The following is a 26,971-nucleotide window of genomic DNA, read 5'->3' as shown; positions in this document are numbered from 1 at the left end:
GAACACTGACTGCTGCATTATTCTTGAGCACAGTGGTCACAACTCATCTGAACAGAAAACTCATTTCAGCAAACGGGCTAGTGAACACAACAGAATGAGCCCAGTGCTCAGGCCCCTTCTCTCTCCCTTGCCTCATCTACCCGTATTACACTAACGCCATTAGTGGGGTTTCACATCCATCTCTCTTCCCAAAGAGGGTTCATTTGACACCTCTGTACTGCAGAAATGAATGTTTCAAGGTAAGGACTGATGATAAATGAAGCATAATTAATGCATTGTCGATTAGTCCAATGCGATATTGACCATATATGAAGAGACTAAAATGGTCTTACCGTACACTTTGTGCTCGTTGTAATGGTCAAGGTGAAATCCGAAGAGAATTCTAACTCTGGAGTGGATGCGGTATTACAGTCGATACGCTATGAAAAAAAATAATACAATTCCATCAGTAACAGAGCTGAATTTAAATCAAGATCTTCCTTTGGATGAAGGTTGTTCAGTTGCTCTCATAATAAGACTGCCTTTCTAGGGCAATATTCATTCAGCTCTCCAAAAATGTGAAGAGACTTAAAACCCAATTAATCTTATCTGCACACTGAAAGAACACCTAAGCCCTCTCTTCTCCAAATGCCAAAATAAACAGACACCTTGACTAGCAGAGGTAAGGAACCAGACGTAGTAGCTAATGCTGGTCAGAAAAGTTGCTCTTGATTATAGCTGCTAGTTGTTGAAATTGAAGTAGCTTTCACAGGCATCATCACCTGTTTTACCTCTTGTTCATTTAGTTCATGCTAAACCACAGTATGAAACTGATATAGGTTACAACTGGGCCTTTTTGATTTGGCAGGTTATTTTTATATTGATCATTGAATAATTAATGGTTGAATGGGACCTCTGGAGACCATTTAGTCCAACCCCTGCTCAAAGCAGGGTCCACTGAAGCCAGTTGCTCAGGACCCCGTCCAAATGGCTTCTGACTATCTCCAGGGCTACAGACTCTCCGGGCAACCTGTGCCACTGCTCCATTGCCCTCACAGTAAAAAAACAGCTTTTATACTCATCTTCAAAGGCAATTTTGCTATTTTGAAATGAACGTAAAATAACAGCATCCAGGATAACAGTGGTAACATTGTCAAATTAAATTGCAGCTTGCATTTCAATATTCTGATTTATTATTTCTATATATATAAAATGAGAGTTTTTGAAGAGCGGTAAGCTTCAGTTTTCAGTTGGTCTTAAAAATTCCACCACATTTTTTCACTCTATGAAATTCTTTAGTTTATATATTCAGTTAAAATGCTTTATTGAAGAATGTCATATACCGCTGAAGTTTAATGTCCTACACATCATTAATCAATATTTCTTGATGCTGTCTCCTCCTTCTTTAGGCAATATTTTCCTTCATGAAAAGTTATAATATAAACTATACAAAACAAGCAGCAGCTCATCTGAGACGACATGCTAAAATATCTTCTATAATAACCATATGATAAATAGGAAGATTTTTAAACTTTCCCTCAAAAACATAATCCATTTGTTCCGTGGAGTGGCTATCGATGGAAACAATTTACCTATAATGCTACTGTTACCAAACTCATTAATTTTAGCACTTTGAACTGTAACTTTAGTAAACGAGCTCAGGCACTGACTTCAGGTTATTTTTAAAAACCACGACTGCTACTGAGAACAAATGAGTATAAAACCATTAACCACAACCATAATGGAAAATGCTGTGTGATGACAAAACTGGCTAAGCATGTACAGCTCAGCTGGACAGAGATCGCTCATGACATATATTCAAGGGGCACGTACAGTACTGTACACTGTAAAGACCAGCAAAGCATTTTCCTTCTAAAACAGCAGCAGCTTACAGACTGCATTGGCCACGTTTTACTGTAGTTATTGTTATCACTTTCCAGGTTAAGATGCTGTTTAAATTTGTTTGCCTAACAAACTGATAGAGCTCAACTTATCCATGCAGCTGTTAATTTAGATCACATTATATGTTATTTTTTTTCTGTATAACAAACTTGACCTATTTGCAAGAAGTATTCAACTGCATTTCCACTTGAATCGGAACATGCAAAATGTTATTAGAGAATGGAGGTGGGAAGAGCACCCACGCCTCGCTCATTGTGCAATCAGACCTGTCAGACTGCTAACAACTATGGCCTCCAGTTCCTGACCTCAGTACCTCTGGTTTGTGCACATTCATTCACTAGGGGTGGAATTCACCCTCCCCTACAATGGCAAGTGTACAAGGTATATTTCAGCAACTGAGTCGATTCACTACCCTCTCCTTACACCCCAGGAAAACAGAGATTTCTAGGCCTTAAGGCACACAAATTATTATAGGTGTCCTTAGTGATTTTATTTCACTGACTCTAGAAGTCTACTCAACAAGCTCAAAATAAAAAACACATCTGTAATGACTCCATCATCTTTGCTGCTATTCCCCATCACGAAGCTGCAATAAAAAACCAAGACAACACAGAAAAGCACGCATAAAATTAATTCAATCAGTACTGGAGAAACTACTGTTGCCTTTTCAGACATGGTCATTCTGTTGGATGAAGCTATGGGTGATAGTGAGTGACCCTCCAATCAATTTTAATCTTTAAAACCAGCTATCTTGGCACAGAAAGAAGTCCCCCCGTGACTCAGTAGGCTGACTGCGGTGAAGAGGGATGCGAAGAAGAAGAAAAGACTCCAAGGGTTTGGGGTTTTTTGGTACAGTTTAAATTTCATTTACGGAACTTTTAACTTTCTGGAATACAAGTAAATTTGTGTTTGGATACAAGCAAATGTACAACAGAACAATCTAAATACAGACCAATTTCTTTAAGAGCTCAAACGATCAAAAAAAGGCAATAAATACAATCAATATAAGTCTTACAGTCTTAACGCCAAGAACCTTACTGCAGTCATATAATTTTGAAGATGTCTAAGTTTGTGTATGCATGCTTGTGTGTATTTTTTTCCCCATCCTCCATAAAATAATGAAACTTCTAATCTGACTGTTAAAATATATAAGTACCACCGTACCTTAATGACACTGGCTGTAGATATCAGTGTGTTTGGGTCCAGCACCTCCACAACAGCTTCTGGAATTACAGCCTTCTTCATGCAAGACATGTCAAAGCCATATACATTTTCCCAGAAAAGCAGCTTGTCCACATGTTTATTCATATCCCCAACAGCTACTAGACTAATGGTGCAAATGTCAGGATAAACTGTAACAAGAGAAACAGAGTAGTGAAATCTTATTTTAGACATGCATAAAGACGACTTTTTTTTGCCCCCTCTAAGATTAACATCTTAGAAGAAGAAATAACTTTCTTCAGCTCTAGGACAAGACACTTCTTCTGCCGCTTTATTTTCTGGTGTCTCATTTGTCCACAGAAGAGACTAGACATTGGAACTTAATTTTTCCACACTACCCTGGTAGCATGTTTATGTTCTTGACAAAGTATCTTTGCAGTTGAATCCCACTGCCAGGAAATGACTGGAAACTTGGTGTCTGAAGAAAATTATTTGGAACAGCTTATTCTGGCTTCTGTCAAAAACTGACTTAAAATGTATTTAATAACTGTAGACACCCATCCAAAGGAAAATTCAGGTGAGGGTTTCGCAGTAAGAAAAAACCTCTGTGAAAAGACCTTATTTCCAGATAACGGCAAATACTCTTACTCAAGAGTTGTACTCCTGTTTCTTAACAGCTCTGGCTGGTACTTGCCTTAAAACCTAAAAACTATTTCTGAGAACTGGCAAGAATAACCACCCTTCTATCTGCATCTTAAGAGTACGGAAGTCACCCAACAGACAGAAGAGAACTTCCTCATTGATTGCTTCCACAGTTTCAGGATGACAGCTGTCATTTGCATACTGTCTTCACAGTCGTGCTTTCCCCTCTCCCAAGAATATCTTCAGAGCAAGTACCTATTTACAGGTTTTCCAAATTGTAGTGGAAAACTGGCATTTGCCTTTTTAACAGCTGCCTACAGCCAAGCCAGACAATCTCTTGGCTATCTCTATCCACTATGAGTTGGAAAAGACATAAAGAACAGCTGCTATGAACATGGCTGTCTACAGCAATATCAAATAGTAAGAGAAACTCAGTTTCTATTTAGCTAGACTTCTTTCCACATAACAATTCCCATATTTTGTTTTTAAGAGTTTCAAGCCACATACATTGAATCCTTGATTTGGCTTCAGAGCAAAACACCGACTAATAAACACCTTATTTTATTTTTTAGTGATACATGAAGGTGCCAGCATCTATAAAACTGAAGCTAAGTTTCTCTTTTCTTCTCCAAAATCTGGTGAACTATAAAATTCATATTTTCTTCAGTTCTGCTTGAAATTGTAGCTTATCAAATTGAGTATGAAGAAATCATTGGTATAGCATGGTAAGTCAGAACAGCTGAATTTTTTGCCTTGTAAAATACCGAAGATAGAAACAACAAATTGAAATTAGACCTTTTATATAGAGAGTCCTTCATCCTAAAGGAAATCATCTTATACATATTAATGACAAAGAAGAGTCCCTCCTAAAGCAGCACTGTTTTGTTTTTTTTCCCCATATGAAGGCATTAAGCAACCACCTTTACTTTTAGAAGGAGTAGTTCATATAAAATATGAACACATTGTCATTTTTCTCACTTTGACTGTTTAAACCAGAAAAAATAAATATCAGCAAGCTAAAACTGGAATCCCATGGGTAAATTATCATCATTCCTGCTTTGCAGATGAGGAACTCAAACCAGAAGGTTTCTCCAGGAACAGCCTACGAATAACTCAGCAGTAAAAAAGGCAGTTTGATGAGTATCCAAACAGACAGGCATCAAACTGTCTTGTCTAAAACAAATCATTTGGTTCCAAGCACACCTGAAAGCTGTCACACACGCAGCAACCCCCACCCCCCAAAACCAAAATCCAAACAAAACCCCAACATCTGGTGGTAGGAGTATTTGCAAGTAGTTTCCGGAGCCACCAATAAGAGATTTCCATTTTTTGAAGATTTCATATTGCTGTTTACTAACTAGTGTGACAACTGCATTGTATTTGGCTTTACCTCCCAGCATTTCAAACCTTTAAGAGCCACCACTGATGCTCCAAAAATTAATGGACAGTGTGAAACAGACAACAAAAGCAAGCAACTACAGCCTCTGAGGTAATATTTTTCAGGTAAGGCTCTTCATAGCATGAAAGGAGTATGGTGAGAAAAGGGATAAAAAAAAAAAAAAGACTGCAAGACCCCAGTTACAAAATACACTTAGAGAAGCGAGCTAGCAATGCTGCAATCAAAACAATTCAAAGGAGAAAGTAATCAACTAGTTCATATCCTTCCTTCCCCAGACTAGCACACGTTTCTGCAACCGTCTTAACAGGAAAAAAATTACCATGTCTATCGAGTGTAAAATATTTGAGCAGGATCAAAATCAGTCTTTCTTTAGTCTTTTCATCCTCACAGCAAATCCTTAAATCAGCAGTGAAGCTCACAATCAATTATACAAAACATTAAGAACACGCAAAAATGTCAACATTAATGCTCTAATCTAATCTGCATTTTTAGTTTAGCCTATCAATAGCAGTAAAAAAGTAGACAATGCCTTGTTCAGACTTCACAAAGAAATTTGTGGTCCACCAACAGGGTGCAGGCGAAAGGCTACCGCAATACATTAAATTCCAAATTTACAGACCCACCCGTGGCCAGAAGCATATGCTATGCTTAAGTTTGACTGGCAAAGTAAGCATCTTATCTAAATATCAACCTAAATCATCTAAACTCTGTAGTGTTTAAGTGTTTAAAAGCATCTGCTTAAAACTGCATTTGCCATTTCACCCGTTATCCTCGATTCCCCTGGAAATCCTCTGCTCCTTCTGGAGCATCCCATAACACTTCCCTGTGTGATCCTGACAGACTTGTCGTCTTTTTCTCATTAAGCCTATAATTTAATAATTATTCCTTCTCACAGGTGAAATGAACGAAATGCTGATTGGACAAAAGCACATACTCCTCCATGCTCTCACAGATTCATTGTTTTGACCATCTGTGTCCTTCTCGACTCAGTGCCCCCAAGTCATCTGTCACTAGTAACAGCTCACGTGGTGGACAGAATACGATGGGAAATCCTTTATCTCTTAGCAATGCCTCACAAACTTCAGGACACTGAAGGGTAAGGCAGCAATCCTCCAGATACACGGAAATAATTCCAAGTGAATACCATCCTCATTTTGACATGAACAAGCAAAGAGTATTATGCCTTGAACGATGCCTTCCTCACCTATGATGCTCCTCTTCAATGTGCACGGCGCTCAAGTGCATGCAAAAATCTATACTCTAGCAACTAATAGCTGTAAAGAACAAACAGATGGGTCCCGGACAGCAAGAATTTTATGTTCCCAAATAAAGCTATTATATACTGTACACATTCCCCTAGACAGTTTTGATATAATCCACTTCAGCATGCCAATAGGCTAAATTTAAATAATGATGAAATGACTGACTGAACGCGTATCTAGAAATTTGAATTCTATTCCTGGCTCAGACACTGGAAGATTTGGCCAAATGGCAGCCACTTCTATTGCTTTTTTCAGCTTTCACACAGTCCTTGTAATCATGATCTTGAGCTCAATAGCATGGAGTGGCTTGAGATAAAATCAAACTTAGTGGCAGATCCAGGAGTTTCTCTGGTAAGACTGTGCCTCAGAACGAGCTGTTTTGGCTCACCCAAATTTGAATGCGACCACAGTACTGCTGCTTTTCACCCACACTGCAGAAGTGTCTGCCTGGCTAAGCTGATTGCTGAGCAAGTTGTCACCAGTCTTCGGCACAACCACATACCAGCTATACAAGCTGGCAGCAGAGCAGTAATTGTAAGCGCCTTAAGGAAGCAGCGTTCCATTTAAAATCTGGCCATACCAATGGGCAGCCGTGCAATACTCAAACCTCCAAGGATAAGTGTACTGCAGAACCAGCACACACTGTCAGAGCAAACGCTGGGAGGCAAGGGGCCCTAGCAAACGTACCAACCTACAAATAGAGAACAAGATACTACTGCAGTTTCAACAGCAGTCCAAAATTTCCGGCCCTTTTCAGGTGGCTTTGGAAATCGTAGCCAAATATGAAATGATTCCTTACTATTTTACAGGATGTCCCCAGATCTAATTATATTGCAACACAAAGTTATCAGCATCTATCTATATAAAGTACACCACAACGGTGTTCCAGATCTGACCAGACTATTCTACATTACTGAAAACCAAAAAAAAAAGCTCTTAAATCTGTCACATTGTTCAAGTGGATTCTGAATATGAACTGCAGTCTTTTGCCTGTATATTTGGCTTTGTGACCAAATGTTGAATTGCACAAACCCCCTTTTTTTCTGCTGTGCTCTGTGGCATACAGAGCTCACTGCAATCAAAGGGAAGCACTGCAGCGAGCAGTGTTACACAGCCATTAATCCAATCATTAAGTCAGCGTAGTGAAACTAACTATGTGCACAGTTAGCACAAAAGAGGAAAAAAACCCAGACTGATGACTATGATTGAAAAGGTCAATATGAAATACAATACTGACAAAGGAATTAAGGACAAGGAATAAAGCATATGCAGAACTCATACAGGAAACCGCACCACATGAGGAATAATATTTACAGGCATTTAAAGACTACTTAAGATGACACTATCCAAGCTACTTATAAGGATAAAACAATTCTACTTCAAAATAAAACCTTTTTGTCCTGTCACTTCTCTGCCCTCCAACCACAACCAAGTCCCACCGGGATAGAATAAACATGCTTAACTGAAACAATGCAATTCCATTAATTACTTCATGTGGTTTGTTGTGTTTTAAACTATGTCCTCCCCACAAAACTTCCCTCCTCCAGGAAAACATCCTCTCCACTTCTCCTTTAATTCACAGTAGCTTACTCAAACAGTATCACATCTTACAGAATAGAACTTATTTTCCTTTGTTTGTAACTAGGCAGAAACTGGGATTTTGAGAAGGGAAAACAAATACCCACATGTATGGGAAGAAGTAGGGAGGAAAAATTTAGACTGTATTTAAGCATAAATAACCCCCTTTATTCTTAAAAACACCATTAACTTGAGACCTTGATACCCCATCAAATGTTCTTCTATTACCCATACAGTAAATTAATGCCTTCAAGCTCCAACTAATGGAAACATTTTTCATTTAGACTGGCAACTTTCTCATCCATGCATAGCTTATTCTACGTCTCTAAGATCATTTAGTTTCCCCCCAGAGCTAAATTTATTAAGAGAATTATGGACACCAACCTGAGCCTCCCTCTGCCAGGTATTTGTCCTTTGCATAGATGACAGAATCCAGCATTGACTCAAAGAGGAGGAAATAACCCTGTTTATAGAAAAGGGAAAGAATTTAGAAATCATTATGCTTCTTGTGTAGCCTATTTAATGAATCTACTGATAGACTTCATCAACACAGTTTAAGAACTTTATACGGCCATACACCTCTGTAAGAGCCAGCACCCAGCAAATTTCTCAACAATAGCATTATCACTTCAAAACTTTAGTTACATAAAGCATCATATTTAACGTCCCAAATTGCAATTATCTAGCACGTATTAATTTAATAAATTATAGGCAACAAACATCCAATATATACCAGCAATTAACTGATAGAGTCCTACTACATCCAAAGAAATCAAATTCAACTCAAACGAAGTGAAAACCTATATGTACTGATTTTTTACTAATAACTGAGGGACTATGCAGAAAAAAAACCCAAAGAACAAAAAATCCCCAAGAAAAACCCTTCCCACTTAGAACTGCAAGTTCTGACCGTGAAAATCATTGTTAGAGGAACACCAAATGGAATACATCTCTGCTACTTCACATTTGCGACCTCGTGGTGCCCAGTCCCAGCTTGGGCAATGCTAAGACAAGTGGAAATAAATCATACACCTAAGACGCTGGTTCTCTGATGTTCTGTCATTTAGCAGCACCTGAACTTAACTTCTCAGGATAAAAATAGTTTGAACTAGATTTATGTAGTTTTTCTGGTGCTGGGATTAATTTTATAGCAGGTTATTCATACTGCTATAGATGCTTAGAACAACTTCTTGCAACCTCAACCGAGTCAGCCATTTTCTGAAATGGAAAAAATTCTTTAAACATTTCTGAGATATAAAAAACATACAGCAGTATTACATACAATAAGCATTATATATAAAACCTCCGGTTTCACAACTACTTTTAAGTCATATGCAGATTTCTAAGAGATACACAAGTTCTTTGTTTTACGATTTACTGATTTTACACCCCTTTGTATCTTCCCAGTTTGAGTACGACCTGTATTCTTACCGAATTTTGCATCACATTTCATCCACATATACATTCTTATGACAACAAATCAATTCAGTTCAGACAAATCATACCAGCGTACATTTTGGTTTTCCACTTAGCGTTCTAATTCTTATTTTGCTTAAAATGCAATTTATCCACTTGCCTGGACTTACACACTGATTGCCACTAGGGAAGGACAAAAAAGACAACTGGCAGTCCAGAGTTTGGACCTGCAGTCCTACAAGCCCAGTCAGCAGTAACCAAACACGGCAAAACTAAGATTTTTTTCCTTCATCTTTCCTACACTTCCAAATTTGTGCAGTCATAGGGATTTCTTTAAATTTTTTTTTTATTTTTATGTCATCACGCCACAATACTGAAGATAAGACAGCATTGCATGGGAACAGCACTCCTAAGACCACCGAGTTTACTTCAAGTTTATGCAGTCTTGGATGTTTATTTTGCCTAAGGCTCTTGGAACAAAAAGTGCCTCAAGTTCAGAATTGCTTATAAATGTCACTGTCCACACTGCAGCCTTCAGAACGGAAAACAAAGCTAGAAACCGGAAACTTGAAGCACAATGTATTTGTTTTCAATAAGAACATGGTCTGGCAGTAATGAAAATGCCCTTTTCTCAGCCTTTTCTTTGGCTAACAGGACAGTGCTCTGCTGGACACTTTTCTTCCAAACGCTGCCTGTTCTCCCACTTCACTGTTTTAACTTTTGTGAAGTCCTTAGAGCAAGTCCCAGAATGAAGGCTACTGGTCTGTGAGCAATATGATTTTTAGTAAGCTTTGCAAAATGGTTGGACAAGCCAGGAGCTCCAGTCGCACCAGGCAGAGATGATTTTATGCCTACCGCAAGACAAAAGCACAGAATGAAACCAGAGTGTTCTTTTTTTATTCTTATTCTTGCCATTTTTAAAAAAGAAAATGGTTAGTTCATACAAATAATTTTGCTACACTTTTATCTCCAAGTGAGTTGTTTTCACAGTGTTTTAAAATATAACTTCTAGGACTATCTTAAGACTAGTTACCAGCAAGAGTCAGTTAATTATAAAGCGATCACCTCTTATTTCTTCCTGCCCAAAATGCCCATCACCTACAACATCTACCAAACAAGTGGAAGAAATACAGCTGGAGGATGCACCTTCTCATGAGAAATACAGTGAAATTCTCACCGTCCTTTCCTCAACCTTTCCACTCTGGCACTGTTGGTTCCCCCCCACACTCCAAGTTCTATCTTCTCCCCCAATTCATTACAGCATTCCTGTAAGTTACATAAACCGTCAATGGTACTGAATCAAGTCATTTATTACTTATACCAAAGCGTTTTGCTCAGTGTGCTCTGCTCATCTGTAGTGTAATTTAGAATGTAATTTCACAGGCTGCTGCCTCACCTGTAGGGGTGCCATCTGGAAAGAGAATTATACCTGACTTCTTTTCCCCGTGATGCTGTGGGGCACTCCTGCTTCCACCCCAATAACGTTCAGAGTTGTTTTTTCTTAAGCACGCATTAGCATCCTCAGAATTAATTACTGTGAAGAGATCTCTAGGATACAAATCTGTGAGCCGCATATTAATAATTCAATCTTGCTAGTGGCTAAACTATGAGACATTAAAGGTGACACATTCTCTGTTAGAGACAAACTGAATCCACCCCGCATCTTAAATGTTACAGTGTCATACTATGCATTTTCAACTAAGAAGTTGGACATTCCTTTCTCAAAATGAACATCAAGTTTCTTATTTTTATATTTTCAAAGCTGAAACAAATTGGTTGCTCTCCAGCTAATGACAAAAAGACATATAAAACAGATTTGGGCAGGAACAGAAATACACAGCAGAAACACACAGCCCTATTGAGTTAACTCTGTTCAAGCATACATCTGTCCTACGTCATGTCTGGCAAGAATTCAGCTATTAAAAATGCATGAGCACACTGACAAATCTGAATCCAGAAGAATGTGAATATCACTACAGTTCTTATATATCCCTTATTTTTATTTTGTGTTTGTAACAGAATTGTAAAAGGCTCACAGAAGTCTGACAGCTTAATATCCTGCATTGTTTCGTTTTCCTCTGGTACTCAAATACAACAGTACTCCAATATTTATTTTCATTTTAATTCAAATCTACATAAAAATATTTTACCAATTGATCAAAATTTAAGTATAGGAAGCTCTTTGAACATTAGTGCTTCAGTATTCATCATGGTATTTTTCATGGAGAAAAAGAGATTAAGCCTTCTATTAAATAGATATTTTATTATTTTCTGTAACATAACTGAACCTGGTCTGGTACTCCAGATTCCTAAGGCCCAACACTGAATATCTGATCAATCAAAGGCAGCTATGAAGTCAGTGGCCCAAAGAGTGGACTTTTTTTTGGTACATTATTTTCTTAAACTGAAGTTTCTAACTACAAGGTTTCTACTGGACTACAGAGTAAAAGAAACCTGACTTGTAAGACCTTATGTAAAAGATTGGACAGCGTATTCTAATTTAAAAAACAATAAAATGTAATCTTGATGCACAAGCAGATGCACAAAACTGATGTAGCCCCTATTTTGTGAAAAATTACTTTTACTTGAGAAAATCCCCCCAAAACCTGCGGTGCCTTTAAGTGAGAAGCAGCAGCTACATATAAAGTCCTCTGCATGCTCTGCTGCAGCACCATTTCCCTCACGCTAAGTCAGTCTCCGTGCAGATCTCTCATGTATGATTCAATTTTAAAGAAAAAGGAAATAATTCATTACTGACAGAGCAAGCCCACACATTTAAAAAACACAGCTTGACTTTGTTATTATGCACACCCTGTTGTGTCCTTAAACAAGTATAAGGTGACTGAGAACACAAAATGGGAAGATCTGAACAGCAGAAAGCAGATACTCATTATTAGTGTTGGCAAAAAAATTAAGAAGTCATGCAAGGAAATAATATTCCTTTATAAAAACCATTTTTCTGTGAAGAAGTTAAAGCATTCAGCTATATAGTATGTTCTTTACACAACATTAACCACACACACACGAAAAAGCTCGATTCTTATGTAGAAGTATAATTAATTACTGTGTTATAGGTATAGAAACTTGTATTAATGCATCTCCTCTTCCTAATAGGAACAACAGAGAATATTAAGATTACAGAGAGACTAGCAAGTGTTAAAGCAGCACCATCACTGTAGAGCCGTCAAAGGAATAGGGGAAGGAGAAAGGAGAGAAAAGATGGTTTCCAGGGTTTCTGACATGCTCACTTCCTATTTCTTTTCCCTAAATCCTGAATATCTCCATTCATAGCCTACCCTGGTATCACTTCAAGATCATCTAACAAAAACAAAACAAAACAAAACAAAAAAAAGACAAGGGGAGGGATGAAAAATACTAGCTACCTGAGCAACCATACAGTTAAGACAGGAGCACTGGATTCTGTCCTTGGTTTATTTTAATTTGAGAGTCCATCTCTTGACCAGTTTTTCCTTGTGTAAAGCTCTATTGCATATTCAGTATCATAAAGCACTGCATAAACGCACAATTTATGAGAACACACTGTACTCTAACACTGTATTTTAGACAACCATCTCAGACAATCACCTCCCGCAGTAAAACCCCTTATAGACAAGAAATGCGGATATTCTTCAAGTGAATATAATCCTTAACATCTAGCTTTATAGTCTTAGCTATAAGTAAAAATGTACAGAGAGAAAAAAGATCTGCACACAGATGCAGCTGCATAAGAACGTTCCAGAAAAACATTAGATGCATTTTGTTTCTTTCTGCATTCACCCTTTCACTAAGTAACCTGTGGCATTTACAACTACACTACCAAAAATCCATGTGCAATCATACAGCCACCTTTGTATGTTCACAGCAAATCTTTTCCTGCCCAACATCCAATTTAACAAAAAACTAGCACTTCACATAGCAGCTTATTTCAAACAAATATACTGTATATACAATTACTGTGTTTACAGTTAAAACATCATCCTTTCTTAAAATTCAGTATTGCTAGGGAGAACACACAAATGTGATCCTGACTGACAGCAAGTCTATGGTGTATACAACTCAAAAAGTTTCCCACTACCTGTACAAACAGCAGCACATTCAAGTCAAAATTCTGAGCTTGCAATGAAATTTGAGAATTTGCAAACCATTTTTAGGTCAAGCCACCAACTGACAAGTGTCTTCAGTCATTACACCAAGGTGAAAGCAAATGACTGATGTGTGTTCAGAAATGATTTGCATCAGATTGCCACTAGGCAGTGTATACAAATACTCAACTAGATGTACCTTTGCTTAGAAACATAATTCATCTAAGTCTATGGTTCAAATAAGAAGCTAAAAGCAGATCTCTTAAGTGCCCTGTGGTACAAGCAGAGAAGTAAAAAAAAAAAAAAAAAAAAAAAAAAAAAAGCTAGAGGTTGGTACCCATAACCACTAACAATAGTTTGTAGTTTCACAAATTAAGGCTTTCCGAAGTTCCACACATCAGAGTTCCAGGCCACCAAGTAGGCTGGCTCACCAGAAGCTTAAGCCCTGCTACAGAGCATCACCTGATCCTGGGCAGGGAAACCTCTGCAAAACCAAGACCAGCACTGAGATCTTGATGCAATTCACCCATTCTTACTTTTAAATAGCCTTGTAGGTTTAAGTGAGATATTTGGCAGAACTTCTTCCCTGTGAGGGTGGTGGGACACTGGCAGAGGCTGCCCAGAGCAGCTGTGGGTGCCCCATCCCTGGCAGTGCTCAGGGCCAGGCTGGACGGGGCTGGGAGCAGCCTGGGCTGGTGGGGGGTGTCCCTGCCCCTGGCGGGGGGCTGGAACGTGCTGATCTTTAAGGTCCCTTCCAACCCAAACCGTTCTATGATTGTCCAAGATGATTGTCCAAGAACTGCAAGACTTCCTACTTACAGAATCAGTTTGGTTAGCAGAACAGTTATTACTTGGCTATTCTTGCGTTATTTCTTAAGGCAACGTGGTTTATTGGGGAAGCGGCTCCTCAGTCCGCCTGTTCTCCCTTGTGCTCCTGGTTCACAGCACACGAACTTCTTGTGCCAGGCTGCATACTTGACCAGTTTTGCTTCAAGGAATGCATAGCTGTCTTCAGACTGAAAAGGTCTGCACAGATGTTTTTTTCTGGGTCTTCAGTAGCCTGACAGACCCTCAGTCTTCAGCACTCTGCCTTCTGGACACTGGCTTATGGTCTGATTTTAACTATGTCGAACACGCATACTTCAGATGTCACAAACAATGCATTTAGTCTCTATATTAAAAGCAAGATCACTGTTTATTTCTTTCATAGGCTTAAATAAAGCCACTGAAGTTGCTCATCACTCAGCCTCTAAACCTACAATTTGGCAAAACCAGATCCAGATGAATTTAAGTAGATGGCAAATACACATTTGAAATATTATTTGAGATATATACACACACACACTCACACACCCCTACTCACCATGTAATATTTAGGATGCTTCTCCCATTTTTGCATATTTTAAGGGAACAAATTTAGAAATGAAAGGAGAAGGAACAGCAAGCAGTTTGTGGAAGTCATAGGTCACTTACACAATGAAGAGAATGATCATCAGAAACCATGACGGTGGAGATGCTTATAACGCAACACTGCACCTTCTACAATACCCTGTTTTATGTAACATCTTTCTCAGAAAGACTGTTCTAGAAATGTTCCTGGGGGTGCAGTATTTTTCCTCTGCTGCCTCAGGCTTGTTTTTAATTTTCTAATGCTCCAGTCACAGCTCAAAAAAAAAAAAAAAAGCTTACAGCATACTGGTCTTAATCACTGTTTTGTACCAAGCAAAACAACGCTGTGGCTCCACAAAAGGGTTTAATGTTTACTAGTCTAAAAGCAGTTTGTTTTCTGAACAGAACAGCAACTTCTCATATTTTTGTTACTGGAAAAAACAGTTCCCATGATAGTTTTCCTGCTAGTCCATACAGATTCTCTAAATGAAGATCTGAAAACTGGCATATATTTAATATCTTTTTGCTCTCATGCTTCGCATTTGCAACATTTTCAAGCACTTACATTCACATATTAAAAAAAGATTTCCCACTGGTCAGTATCACGTAGCGAAGGAAAATAAAAAGCAAATTCACACAAGCCAGCCAGCCAAAGAAGAATCTTCATTTGCATCCAGGCAACATAATGTTCCTTTTTGGACAGTGTTGAACAGTGCGTACACTGTTCGGCTATCAATCTTCCACAGCATTGTCCTCTTTATCTCTGTATTGCAGCAACCTATAAAAATGCTAACATTCCTAAATATTTAGAATACCTAATTAAGTGGAATGCACATGGCTATATAACTATGACATTAAAAGGTATTTATTTTTTTTAGCACACAAACGGGAAACACGGAAAGTTCAATACTTCGTTTCTTAAAAGAGCTGCTTTTCAAAATCTTTTACTTCACCTTAGAGGCACTGATTTACAACATGACTTAAACTCTCAAGTGCCCAAGTTGCTTTTAAAACCAAAACCCAGACTCCAAAATGAGACAAGTGATTTTGGGAACATTATTCAAGGTGCACATATTAGGCAACTGATCAGAAGATTCCCTGAAAGAACTGTAATTACTTTTCTAGTAACGACACTCTCACAAATCACTGACCATAACGCACTGGTTTTAAACTGCTAGTTTAAGCCAATGGCTTAAACCTTCCTTGAAACTAGTGACGTCAACTCTAAATTAAGCTCATGCTTCAAACAGCGTTCATTACAGCAGTGGAGGAAAACCTTTTGCAGATTTCCAGCTCACTGAAGTATGTAATACAAAAAAACCCACACAGAAACCCAAACAATTTATTTCCACCTTTACCTGGAAACCAGTTAAGATACATACGGATCCATTGTGAACATGTGACCTCTCTCCCAAAGGCCCTTGGATATAGCAGAACAGCCACAGTTTGTAAAAAATACACCACAACCAAAAAACCAACCACCACCAAAAAAACCAGAACAAGTAACTTATATTCAAAGTTTTCATTATTGATCTGAAATTTGAAGGGCAAAAGACTTTTTCTTTAAGTGCAAACAGCGGGAACTAACATGAAGAAAACCTGTACTTCGAAATGTTTTTTGAAGGTCTGAGATACGAGGAGACTGAACAGAAGTCCACAAAGAAGTCACAAGGGGTGTTTCCTACCACATTTTTGACAGGGAACAGACTTCCTCACTTCTTACGAAGTTCAGCCTGGCACTGGGTCTGTCACACAGATTTCTTTATTAGGATCAGCAGCAGGTAGCAAGCACAACTGTGTGACAGTCATCAGCCAGCACATGAAAGAAAGGTAACAGGCCAACAGCTGAAATCCAATGGATTCCAGAAAATGGCTCATTTACACACTGCATTTCCTGCTGGGTATCATCTTTATTACATACTTTTCATATCAGCCATTTCATTCTCATACTAAAAAGCTGCAATGAACAGTAACACTGTTTTCAAGCTCTACACATTTTTGCATATTTCCTGGTGTGCTCTTCACCTCCTTATCGTCTTTTCTGCAGTCAGGATAGTCTTTAGCTGCCTTTGCAGACTATGGGTATTCTACCTATCAGAATCATCTAGCTAGATGACTAAGACAGTATTTCTCCATTACTTTCACCTGAGCAGCTACAAAAGCTTTACTGAGAAATAGAGTACATCTGTGGATTTGCATACTAACTACGTAACAGAAACTTACTGCTGTACCCAAAACAGCTCAACTGCACTTAGAGTACCTTGACTTGAAAGAGCATGAACAAGGCGGCTCAGGAATTGTACCCAGGTACCACATAAATCAGGACTGTCATCCCATCTCCCACATTGTCAAAGACACTGTTGCAAGCACGATAGCTTTTTGGTTAAAAAAATAGCATTGTTTAAAGAATAATTTTTCTAATTAAACAACACATTTCTTCCTGAATATAACCGTCTTGAAAAGAACATTCATGCACCTTACCATCCATTCAGATATAATTACATCCACTTTTTCCAAAGGCAGATCTACTTCTTCAATTCTTCCTTTGACTAATGTAATGATATTTTCAAGTTTATTTAATCTGCAAGTCACAACATAAATAAATTAGTTTATATTTCTGATTTATGCTGTCAAGAGAAATATACTGATGTCTTTATTTTGCATTCTTACCCCCAATAACTTTTTTAACTTATCAAGAAAGCACTACAATGTAATATTCCTCTTCTCAGTTATACTTCAAAGGGAATGTTTCTGAGTAGCCAAAAATTGGAGCAGATCAAGTGCCAGGCAAAGATGGAGAAGAATAGATCCGTGTACCTCCAACGCGCTGTGCATGCACATACGTAAAGCTTCAGAAACCAGGAAAACAGAGACGAAGACAATTTAAAATGACGCTCCTCTTTACTCAGAGTTGCTTGCTCTCAGTTCTCCTTCTTTGACCCCTGAAGCACAAGTCTATAGTGATTAGAGCCTACTCATCACACTAGGAGAGCAATGGAAATTAACTTCCTTACAAAGCTGTTTTGCACGACTTGTTTTTTTATTTAACAACACTAGCTGCAAAGTCACTGAGAACAAACATTCCCCCTAGATCAGGGGGAATGTGATTATTACTGTGATTTTGGCCAAAATCATCTGCAATGGTTAGTAACTGCAGTAACCAGGTATTACCCCATACGCAAGTAACAGTACAACCATCCTGTGTAAGGAGGAAAGTACTGTGACATGACTAGTTTTTGAAAGAAAAACTGCACGACAGTGAAATTCCTGAATAGGTAAATGCTTGAAACATAGCAGTTTTCAGTTTTTCTTGCACATACCATTATTAGGATAACTATTCTTATAGAGGGCAGAAAAGCATTCCCACCAAAGAAATTTATCTTTCCACTGCAGTTCTTATCTCTGTCCCCTCCCTTCCTATCCTGACATCTTACTCTTGCATTCTGTCTGGCTTTCAATGCACACAAGTAATCACATTAAAAAAAAAATATCTATCTAAAAGACAATGGGAGAACAATCAGAATGAAGAGAGGGAAAGGGAAAGGTCAAAAGGCTACTTGAACATGTGGGCTGTTGGAAAGGTATAAAAAACACAAACCAACCAATCTAGTTTACTGATTGCAGGAAAAACTGCTGAGATACTATTTAGGAAGTATTCTTCAAATTTCTGTTCTAGCATAACAGTAATGAACAACAAAAATCAAGCTAGTTACTGCACTAGAAATTTTATGAGCAGCTATTCACAGTAAGAAAATGAGAAAGCAAGTGTTTAATTAAAAATGAGTTTACTATGTAACCTTGGGAAACAAATATGTCATTCAGGCCACTTATTCCAGTTTGCTTACACACATGGATTCCACTATTTCCAGTAATTAGCATGCTAGAAATGAACCTGAACTCTGGGAGGGACAAAAGCTCTTGAGCACATGCTTGAGTCACAGGTGGAAGCACACTGCAGCAGTCATTGTTAGGCTACACAATGCTGCTTAGTATTCCAATAAATATCTGTTACTCCATTACAAGTTTGTCAGCTTTATTCCTTCAGGAAAAGTAGGTTTAACAAGACAAATATATATTGCTTTGATGTGAACCCAAGACTTCAGTGTGAATTGAACGCGTTATAGCAGAAGGTACCTATAAACGTGTAGCCTTACTGACGGTTCAGTGTACTTCAAGTGGCAATTCGTCACTCTTAAGAGTTTAACAGTTTTGATTTGTTGTTTTTCTTAAAGGCCTGCCCTTCTCCTCACCAAAGGTAATACATGTTGGCTGATACTTCTATCCTCCCTCCAAGTATAAATAACACATAAAGGACTTTTTGTGCACTTGTTGAAAGATATGAACTATGTTTGTCATCCTAGTACATCCGAAATAAAACACTATTTCACATTTGTAACCACTCTGAAGATGTCAAGGTCTCTCAGGAAAGGTTCTTTAGAGAATGATTTCTTGTGCCATAAAAGCATTTTAGTTTCAGTTGCATCTACTGTTTAACACTGTACTTTCCTTAAACAGGCATTTATTTAACAGAGTAATTTTACAGCATCCAAGTGTGCAGTGCTGCATCTCCAACAGGCAAAGTGGTATCTAACCTAAAAATTCTGCCTAGACAACCTTATTTCTGTACAACTTAAGTCTGCATATAAACTGTCGCTCCCAAGTTCCTCAGTATCTACCTGGACTTTCTTTTCCACCGTTGCTCCTACAAAATAGTGCAATCAACAGTACACGTTTATACCTGCATTTCTCCTACCTCATGCTAAGAAATCCTTTTTACCTTTTCAGATGCCGTTCTTTCATTTTTACATATACTCACAGTCTTCCTTAATACCTCTATAGGTAAATTAGTGAAATGCGGAGTGGATAAATTTATTTGACGGGTAGAGAGCTGTCTAGACCATGAGGTTGAAGAGGTAAGAAGATGAGTACAGAGTACTACAGTAGCCGGGTACCAGCAGCATCCTTCAGGGTTCAATACTAGTTCTGATACTAATTAACACCTTTATTTGTGACCTGACGGGACAGAATGCACCCTCAACAAGCCTGTGGATTATGCTGAACTAGGGGGGACCAGTTGATATGCCAGAGGGTAGGGCTGTTGTGTAGAGGGACCCCAGACTGCAGGTATGAGCTGATGGAAACTCAGAGATTCAGCAAAGACAAAAGTGAAGACCTGTGTGTCAGATGGAATAACCCCAGGAAGCCAGTGGTTCCTGCTGGTCAGCCATCAGCTCCGCTTGCTGTTCCCCAACCTGCCCTGACCCAGGGGTTGGTAAACAAGTTGACAGAAGTCAGCAGCAGGCCCTTGTAGCAAAAGTGGCCAACTGCCTACTGTGTCACATATGCAGGAGGGTAGCAGCAGGTCAAGGGAAGTCATTTTCCCTCTCCATGTGACACTCGCAAAACTGTGAGTATGGCATCCAGTTGTGGGCTCCCCAGCTGACAAGAGAGTTGTCAGTTGACAAGATACAAGAAGAAGAGAGACTGACGTACCAGAGCAAGTCTGGTGAAGGGGCCGCCGAGATGATGGGGGACTGGGGCAGATGACATATGGTGAGAAGCTGAGAGAACTGGGTTTGTTCAGCTTCAAGAAGGGATGGGTTTCTGACGCCTACCTCTGTCTAGCAGAGGGGTGAAGAGATGACTGAGCCAAGCTCTTACCTTGTATCACAGGGACTGGATGACAGACAACAGAGAAACTGAAACAATGGATGCTACAATTCGATACTTCAAAAATAAGAGTGAGGCTAGTCTAGCAGGACATTTTCCAGAGAAATTCAGACAGAAGTGCAGTGTTCAGAACTTGACTAGTCGAGCCCTGGGCCACTCATTGCAGCTGATTCTGCTCTGATAAGGAGCACTAGACCAGACACTCCCCCAGGATCCTGTACTATTCCATGATGGTTTACATGGCATGCCACATCTTTGCAGTTCTCCTGGAAACAACTGTTCTCAGTGACTCTGCAGACTGTGCACGTATCTGTACGCGTGCTCTTCTTGGGTTTGTGGTTTGGTAGTTTTTCTTTTGGTTGGTTTGCTTCCCACCACCCCTACTGCAGGAAAAATACTGCAGTGCAATGGTAATCACTTTCCAACTAGCATGAAAACCAGAAGTCAGTAGATTTCTAAAGGAACAAAACGCGGGGTAATAGACATTTACTATTCCCACAGAGTCCCTTAAACATACCAATGTACAGAGAACCTTACTAGAGAACAGTTTTCCACAAGTTGAAACTAAAATACCACATAGTTAGAGGGTCTGATTGCCAAAGAAAGCTGCATTACATGTCTCCTTTTTATGTGCTAAAATTGGTAAAAACTGAAGCATGACAAAATTTTGTTTAAAACAATTCCAACACGATCTAAAATATATCTGCTTTTAGGTGAATTGAGTAGAAGCTATTTTAAACAGAATATTTTTCTATAAAAATAAAACGTCTCTTTCTATAGTCCTAATTTCTATACTTCTGCAAAATACTTACTATAAAATTAATTTTAAGTTAACATGGAATATTAAATTCTAGAAATTGCACCATTATTTAAAATTCCTATACAGAAATAGAAAATTAAACAACTATATATACACACAATTAAACAACTTTTATCAGGTTTATCTAAATTGGAACGTTTCTTTAACTCAAAATAGTGCTGCCAGGAAAAGCTTCTTACATCCTTTTGGAACACGTCTCAACTCTCCTGTTTGTTGTCTGAAAACTTAAAATTTTATCAGTACTGACTTTAAAGTGCAAGAATGGAAACCAGACTGGCAGCAGTCAGTTAGAACCTCTGCAGCCAGGCAGCAGTGGCCCTGTGCTAACATTAGGAGGAAGGTCTGGGAAACATCCTGCCTTAACTACAGCCCTGTTTTAATTACCCCTACCAGAAGAGCAAACAGCTTTACTGCACATCAAAACCTGTGTTAATTCTTAGGACAAAGAAGGACTTCAATAAAACACATACTATGTGATAGGGGATCGTTAACTAGTAACAGCATTTTAATAACTTTTTACAGCAACATTTACCATACTTCCCTGGAAACTTTTCTTACCTAACGATGTCCATGGCCTGATAGACAATTTCGGATTGGTCTACTCCAATCACTTCCTTTGCACCTGCTTTGGCAGCAAACATGGAGAGTATTCCAGTTCCACAGCCAACATCCAAAACCACCTGAAACAAATACACAGAGGTAAAAATAAACACCTTATTCCCCTTGCTAGGATTTTTCTACTCGTTCTGCTGCTACAGTGAGATACCATATACAACAAATGGTTGCATATTCAAAGATATTCAAGTCAAACTGCAGTTCTAACTCCACACCCTCGACTACTTTTCACAGGTAGACAACAAAACAGACTAGCTCCAACTGCAGATTAATTCAGTGAATATTACAAGCAATTATTTGGGCAACAACTAAGAAGTTACATGAATAGGAGAAACAGCAAATTGTAACCTTCGCAATTTAATTTACTGAATCACTAATAACTGAATTTAGCACTGAAAAGACATACTCTAACTGCAGTTTCTCATTAACAGTCTATTCTGAAACTTATCCAGGAATCCTCCGCTAGAAATGGCCACAGTCCCTCCAAATGGCTATGGCTCAAAATGACCGAATTCCAAAATGGTAACTGGCACGGTTTTAACATCTGGAAATATCTTCTGCCCAACACCATTTATAATCAAAATAGGACCAAGAAAAAAAAATAAATCTAAGAAGATGGGATCCCCGAGTTTCCATGAAAAAAGACTGAACTTCATCACTATGCTTGAAAAAAGTACACCCAACATAGCAACAAGACTCATGCGAATGCTTGGTTATGACATCTCACATATTAACATATTAGCTACTGTAGGAAGACAGGAAAGTTTAAAAATGCACAGCGCTTAAGAAATAGTACCAAATATATTAACAAGTGGAGTTGAGCTGCCAGCAGTGTTCATAAAGCAGAGATTTTACAAAGTAGCCTTGTTCAGGCCTCAATATCATTAATATTTCTTCTAACTGCTGGAAACTTCTCAACAGCTTAAAACCAGACACTTTTAATCTTGAACGTGTTACAGTAGATTTTCAGGCTATGAGTTTCATATTTTATGTTTTCACATAAACACAGAATTGTTGAGGTTGAACAGGACCTCTGGAGACCACTTAGTGCAACCCCCTGCTCAAAGCAGGGTCCACTGAAGCCAGTTGCTCAGGACCCCGTCCAAATGGCTTCTGAGTATCTCCAGGGCTACAGACTCTCCGGGCAACCTGTGCCACTGCTCCATTGCCCTCACAGTAAAACACCAACATATACTGATCTTCAAAGGCAACTGCCTGGAGTTCAACCTGTGCCTGTCACTTCTTGTCCAGTCCCTGCGAGCCACTGAGAACAGTCTGGCTCCACCTCCTGTCCTCCCCACCACCACCAGGCAGGTACACACCCCGAGATTATGTCCCCTGAGCCTTCTCTTCCCCAGACAAAACCACCCCAGCTCTTTCAGCCTCTCCCTGTATGACAAATGCTCCAGTCCCTTCATCACCTTTGTGGTCTTTCACTGGACTCGCACTGGGGTACCCAGGATTGGGCACAGCACCCTAGAAGTCATCTCCCTGGGGGACAAGAGAAGGTGCATCTCTCTTGACTTGCTGGTGACAAGCCTTCTTCCCAACCCAGCCCAGGAAGCTGGTTGGCTGCCTTTGCCACAGCAGTGCACGCTGCTGGCTCGTGGTCAACGCCTGGTGTTGACCAGACCCCCAAATTCTTCTCTGCAAAGCTGCTTGCCAGGCAGCAGGCCCTCAGCCTCTGTGGGTGCGCGGGGTTATTCTTCCCTCCCCTCTGCAGGGTTCTGCATTGCCCTTTGACTGCCCCAAGCCCTCCGCACAGCACCCAGTTGGCCCATTTCTCCAGCCTGTGGAGGTCCTGCTGAATGGCAGCACAACCACATGGTGTATCAAGCACTCTTCCCAGTTTTGCATCACCTGCACATCTGCTGAGGATGCGTTTTGTTGCACTGGCCAGACCATCTTACCGTTAAGACTTCCACTTCATATAATTAAGCTTTACTAATGGCATTAAAAAATTCTAAGCACTAAACCCAAAAATGTTCTGAAACCAGAAAAATCAAAATAAAATCCCTAAGCACTAAGTACATTCACTCATATCCTGCATAGCATTCAAGCATTAACAGAATCAGATCTGGAAAGACAGACTTCCTTTCTCACACCACAAACCTAAACAACAGAGTAAGCACAATTTACTAGAGCACTTGTAAGATAACAAGGACATTGAGTCAGAAGTACTAATCATAAAAATCAATTATTAGAAAGGAAAACTTATTTCACCATCTCTCCTTAGCACAGCATCCAGCGTTCTAAAACCTGTCCTCACAGCTTTCATGTCATGAATTTTTTTTTCCACAGGCAGCATCACTCAGTAATCAACCCCATACTTGAGAATTGTAACCTCATCTTAGAAAACGTTTCAAGGCAATAATGAACCCCACTGACAAACCTTCTAGCGTATCAGCTGTAGAACATTCTTGCTTTGGCACAACAAGAAATTGCATGCGGACTTTTAAATTTCACCTGACAAACAGCACGAAAGTAAATACTTGAATGCTCTGCACATTAAGTCTGCTTGCCTTCCCTGGCACACAATTCTCTATGTTCCAATGATGGATACAGAGCAGTGATTCTGGAGCCAGCATGAACAAAAAAAGCCATTTATCCTTAGTCTAAGTGAGTTTCTGCTCTGGTGTACTGGGAAGCAGTGACTGAGGAGTTGACTGCCACCTGTCTTCACAAAGCAACTTCCAATCTGGAATCAGACTGAAAAAACCCCACATTAGTGTGGTGAATATTTTTACAGCATCTTCCTTAGAGGCTGGCCGTGGAAGTTGCAGACAGTTACTAGTTCTGCTTGCAACTCTTTGCAGCTACATTCCAATAGCAGTCAATTCTACAACTCATTCACGAGTTATATATGAGTACACAATGGCTACAGAAATCCCTAGACTGAAGTCTTCTAGATCCAGGAAAAAAAAAAATTAAAAAAAAAAATAATCAATGTTCTCACAGCTGCTGAAATCTCACACCCCCCAACATCATCTATTCTAACACTTTACCCATGGTAGTTAACAAAATTGCTGAGCCATGAAAACTGAAAGTTCGAGCCAAAAAAAAACCCCTGTGAAAAAATGATCTTGATGTGCAGTTGCATGAAAGAGAGCAATCACCAGAAATTGGAAAAAAATCAAAACAGACACCACTTTGGACAACTGCCCTGGTCACTTAAAAACCCAGATGGAACACATCTAGCCTTCGGCAGGGGATGGGGTGGAGAAAAAGGCAAGGGAGAGAAAATGTACAAGCTTGAACACATCTGAGGAACAAAAAGACAAGCAGAATGATCGCCAATTAGCCTAAGGACAAGGGTCTACAGCTAACGGACTCTTGCGGTGATCGCATATGGCCTCTCACCAGAGATCTGGAGCAGCTGGACTGGCGATTTGACTATACCATAATACACTGCAGTATCACATCCTTCTCTGCAGTCTAATCAAAACTGATATTCTAACTTTTATTAACAGAAAAAAATTACTTCAAATTCAAAAAAACAGGAGGTCAGGTAATTTGGCTCATTACATTAAGTCCATCAATGAATTTCTAGGAGGAACAATGTTTAAAAACTCACTTCCCCCCCTCAATATGACACTGATGCCTGCCTCAGACGTCTATTCTACAACAAAAGCTAAGCATGGCAATAGTGCTTTAGTAACCAATTATTTTTCCACCAAAACACTGCTCTTGCTGTAAAACTGATCGTATTTCCTTTTACTGATTAAGGCCACCTTAACTACTGCTGCCAGGTAATCTGAATTGTCCTGTTCCCAACTCAAGTTTATCTGACAGGCTGAAAATGAAGGCAGCCATCAGAACTTATTCAAGTTTTAAGAATTTCTTTTGAAAGCTGAGAGAGAACAAACAAATCTGCTGGTTCTAAATAAAGTATGTACAATAAACCTACATATTCTGTTACCATCTCTTACCATGCAATCATACTCTTTAGGATACTGCAGATATGCATCAAAAGATAGTACAACCAATTAAGCTATCTGAACAAGCTCCTCCCAGCCCACACCACAAATGTCCTTTCAGGAAAAAAAGAGCATCACTATGTATTTTCTAGGGAGGAATACCATATGGGAGTTCTAGTAAATATAGTATCAGAGTCATGCTTGTTGGTGTTTTTTTTTTTAAAGTGTAATCAGACATTAAGGGAAAACAGCTAATTTCCTCAGTTTAGAAGTTTCACTCATCGATATGGTTCTGAGACCATTATATAATACATAAATTAAGCAAAACATCTCAATAGTTACTTCAGCAGAAGTCTAACATGTCACTTCAAAGCTATATCTCTGAAAGAAACCCCATATATCCTCCATAACAGCGTGCCAAGTGAAAGCTACATCAACATTTCGTCAGACACAGAAGTTAAGTGGTGGTTAAGAAGTTAGTAACCTGGATGGAAGCAGGTGAGATGGGACGTCAAAGCAAATGAGAGTCTTCCCTTCCACTGAACTTCAACACACTATGACAGGCTTGAATACACTATGAATTTGAGGTAATCTTGATCAAGACACTGCTGTAATAACACCAAGTTCAGAAACCATTTTGTAGATGTTGCAATAATAGACAAGCTTTTCTTTAGAAGTGGAATGCTTTCATGTGAAATAATAGAGAGTAAGCACACACATTTTCTGTTTCCTCAGCAAATGCATCTACAGTTGGGGCTGAAGCAACACTGTCTGTAACAGTTCATCCATGTTTTGTTTTGAATATTACCAGTATGCCCATACAGCAGAGGGGAAATACAACAAATGCTGAAAAAATTACTGTTCCACTAGGACAGTCATTCTACATAACTTGAGAACAGCCCTGCCCTGCAAAAACCAGCAGTTATCAATTTTAGGGGCAGCTGTGAGACTATAAATTTCTCCTACAGAAGTTTTTTCCTTTATTGATCTTTCTGCTTTGTTGGATGTGCCACCCACCTATGCAGTCACCTTCATCTTTTAAGTACCTGGCAGCATTATGCTTCTACAACACTTGCTTGTTCTCTCATAATTCAAGAGCTTAGAAGTGTTCGGTAGAAACAGGCTTATGACATGGATTA

The 26,971-nt window shown here is 39.1% G+C and overlaps 1 protein-coding gene across 3 annotated transcripts in view; it reads right to left on the bottom strand.

Moving 5' to 3' along the window:
* The window catches only part of PRMT3 (protein arginine methyltransferase 3), a 63,881-nt gene that overhangs the window by 23,448 nt on the left and 13,462 nt on the right, over positions 1-26,971 (bottom strand). For all 3 annotated transcript variants that reach the window (XM_080405221.1, XM_080405223.1, XM_080405222.1), the window contains exons 9-13: positions 21,859-21,980; positions 17,292-17,391; positions 8,308-8,386; positions 3,046-3,233; positions 333-419 (exon numbers count right to left, since the gene is read on the bottom strand). In XM_080405221.1, coding sequence (XP_080261347.1) covers positions 333-419; positions 3,046-3,233; positions 8,308-8,386; positions 17,292-17,391; positions 21,859-21,980 — 576 coding nt within the window. The remainder of the gene's footprint in view (positions 1-332; positions 420-3,045; positions 3,234-8,307; positions 8,387-17,291; positions 17,392-21,858; positions 21,981-26,971) is intronic.

The sequence above is a fragment of the Falco punctatus genome (assembly GCF_963210335.1).
Source record: "Falco punctatus genome assembly, chromosome: 10".
NCBI lineage: Eukaryota > Metazoa > Chordata > Aves > Falconiformes > Falconidae > Falco > Falco punctatus.
This window is presented reverse-complemented; position numbering and strand designations above follow the sequence as displayed.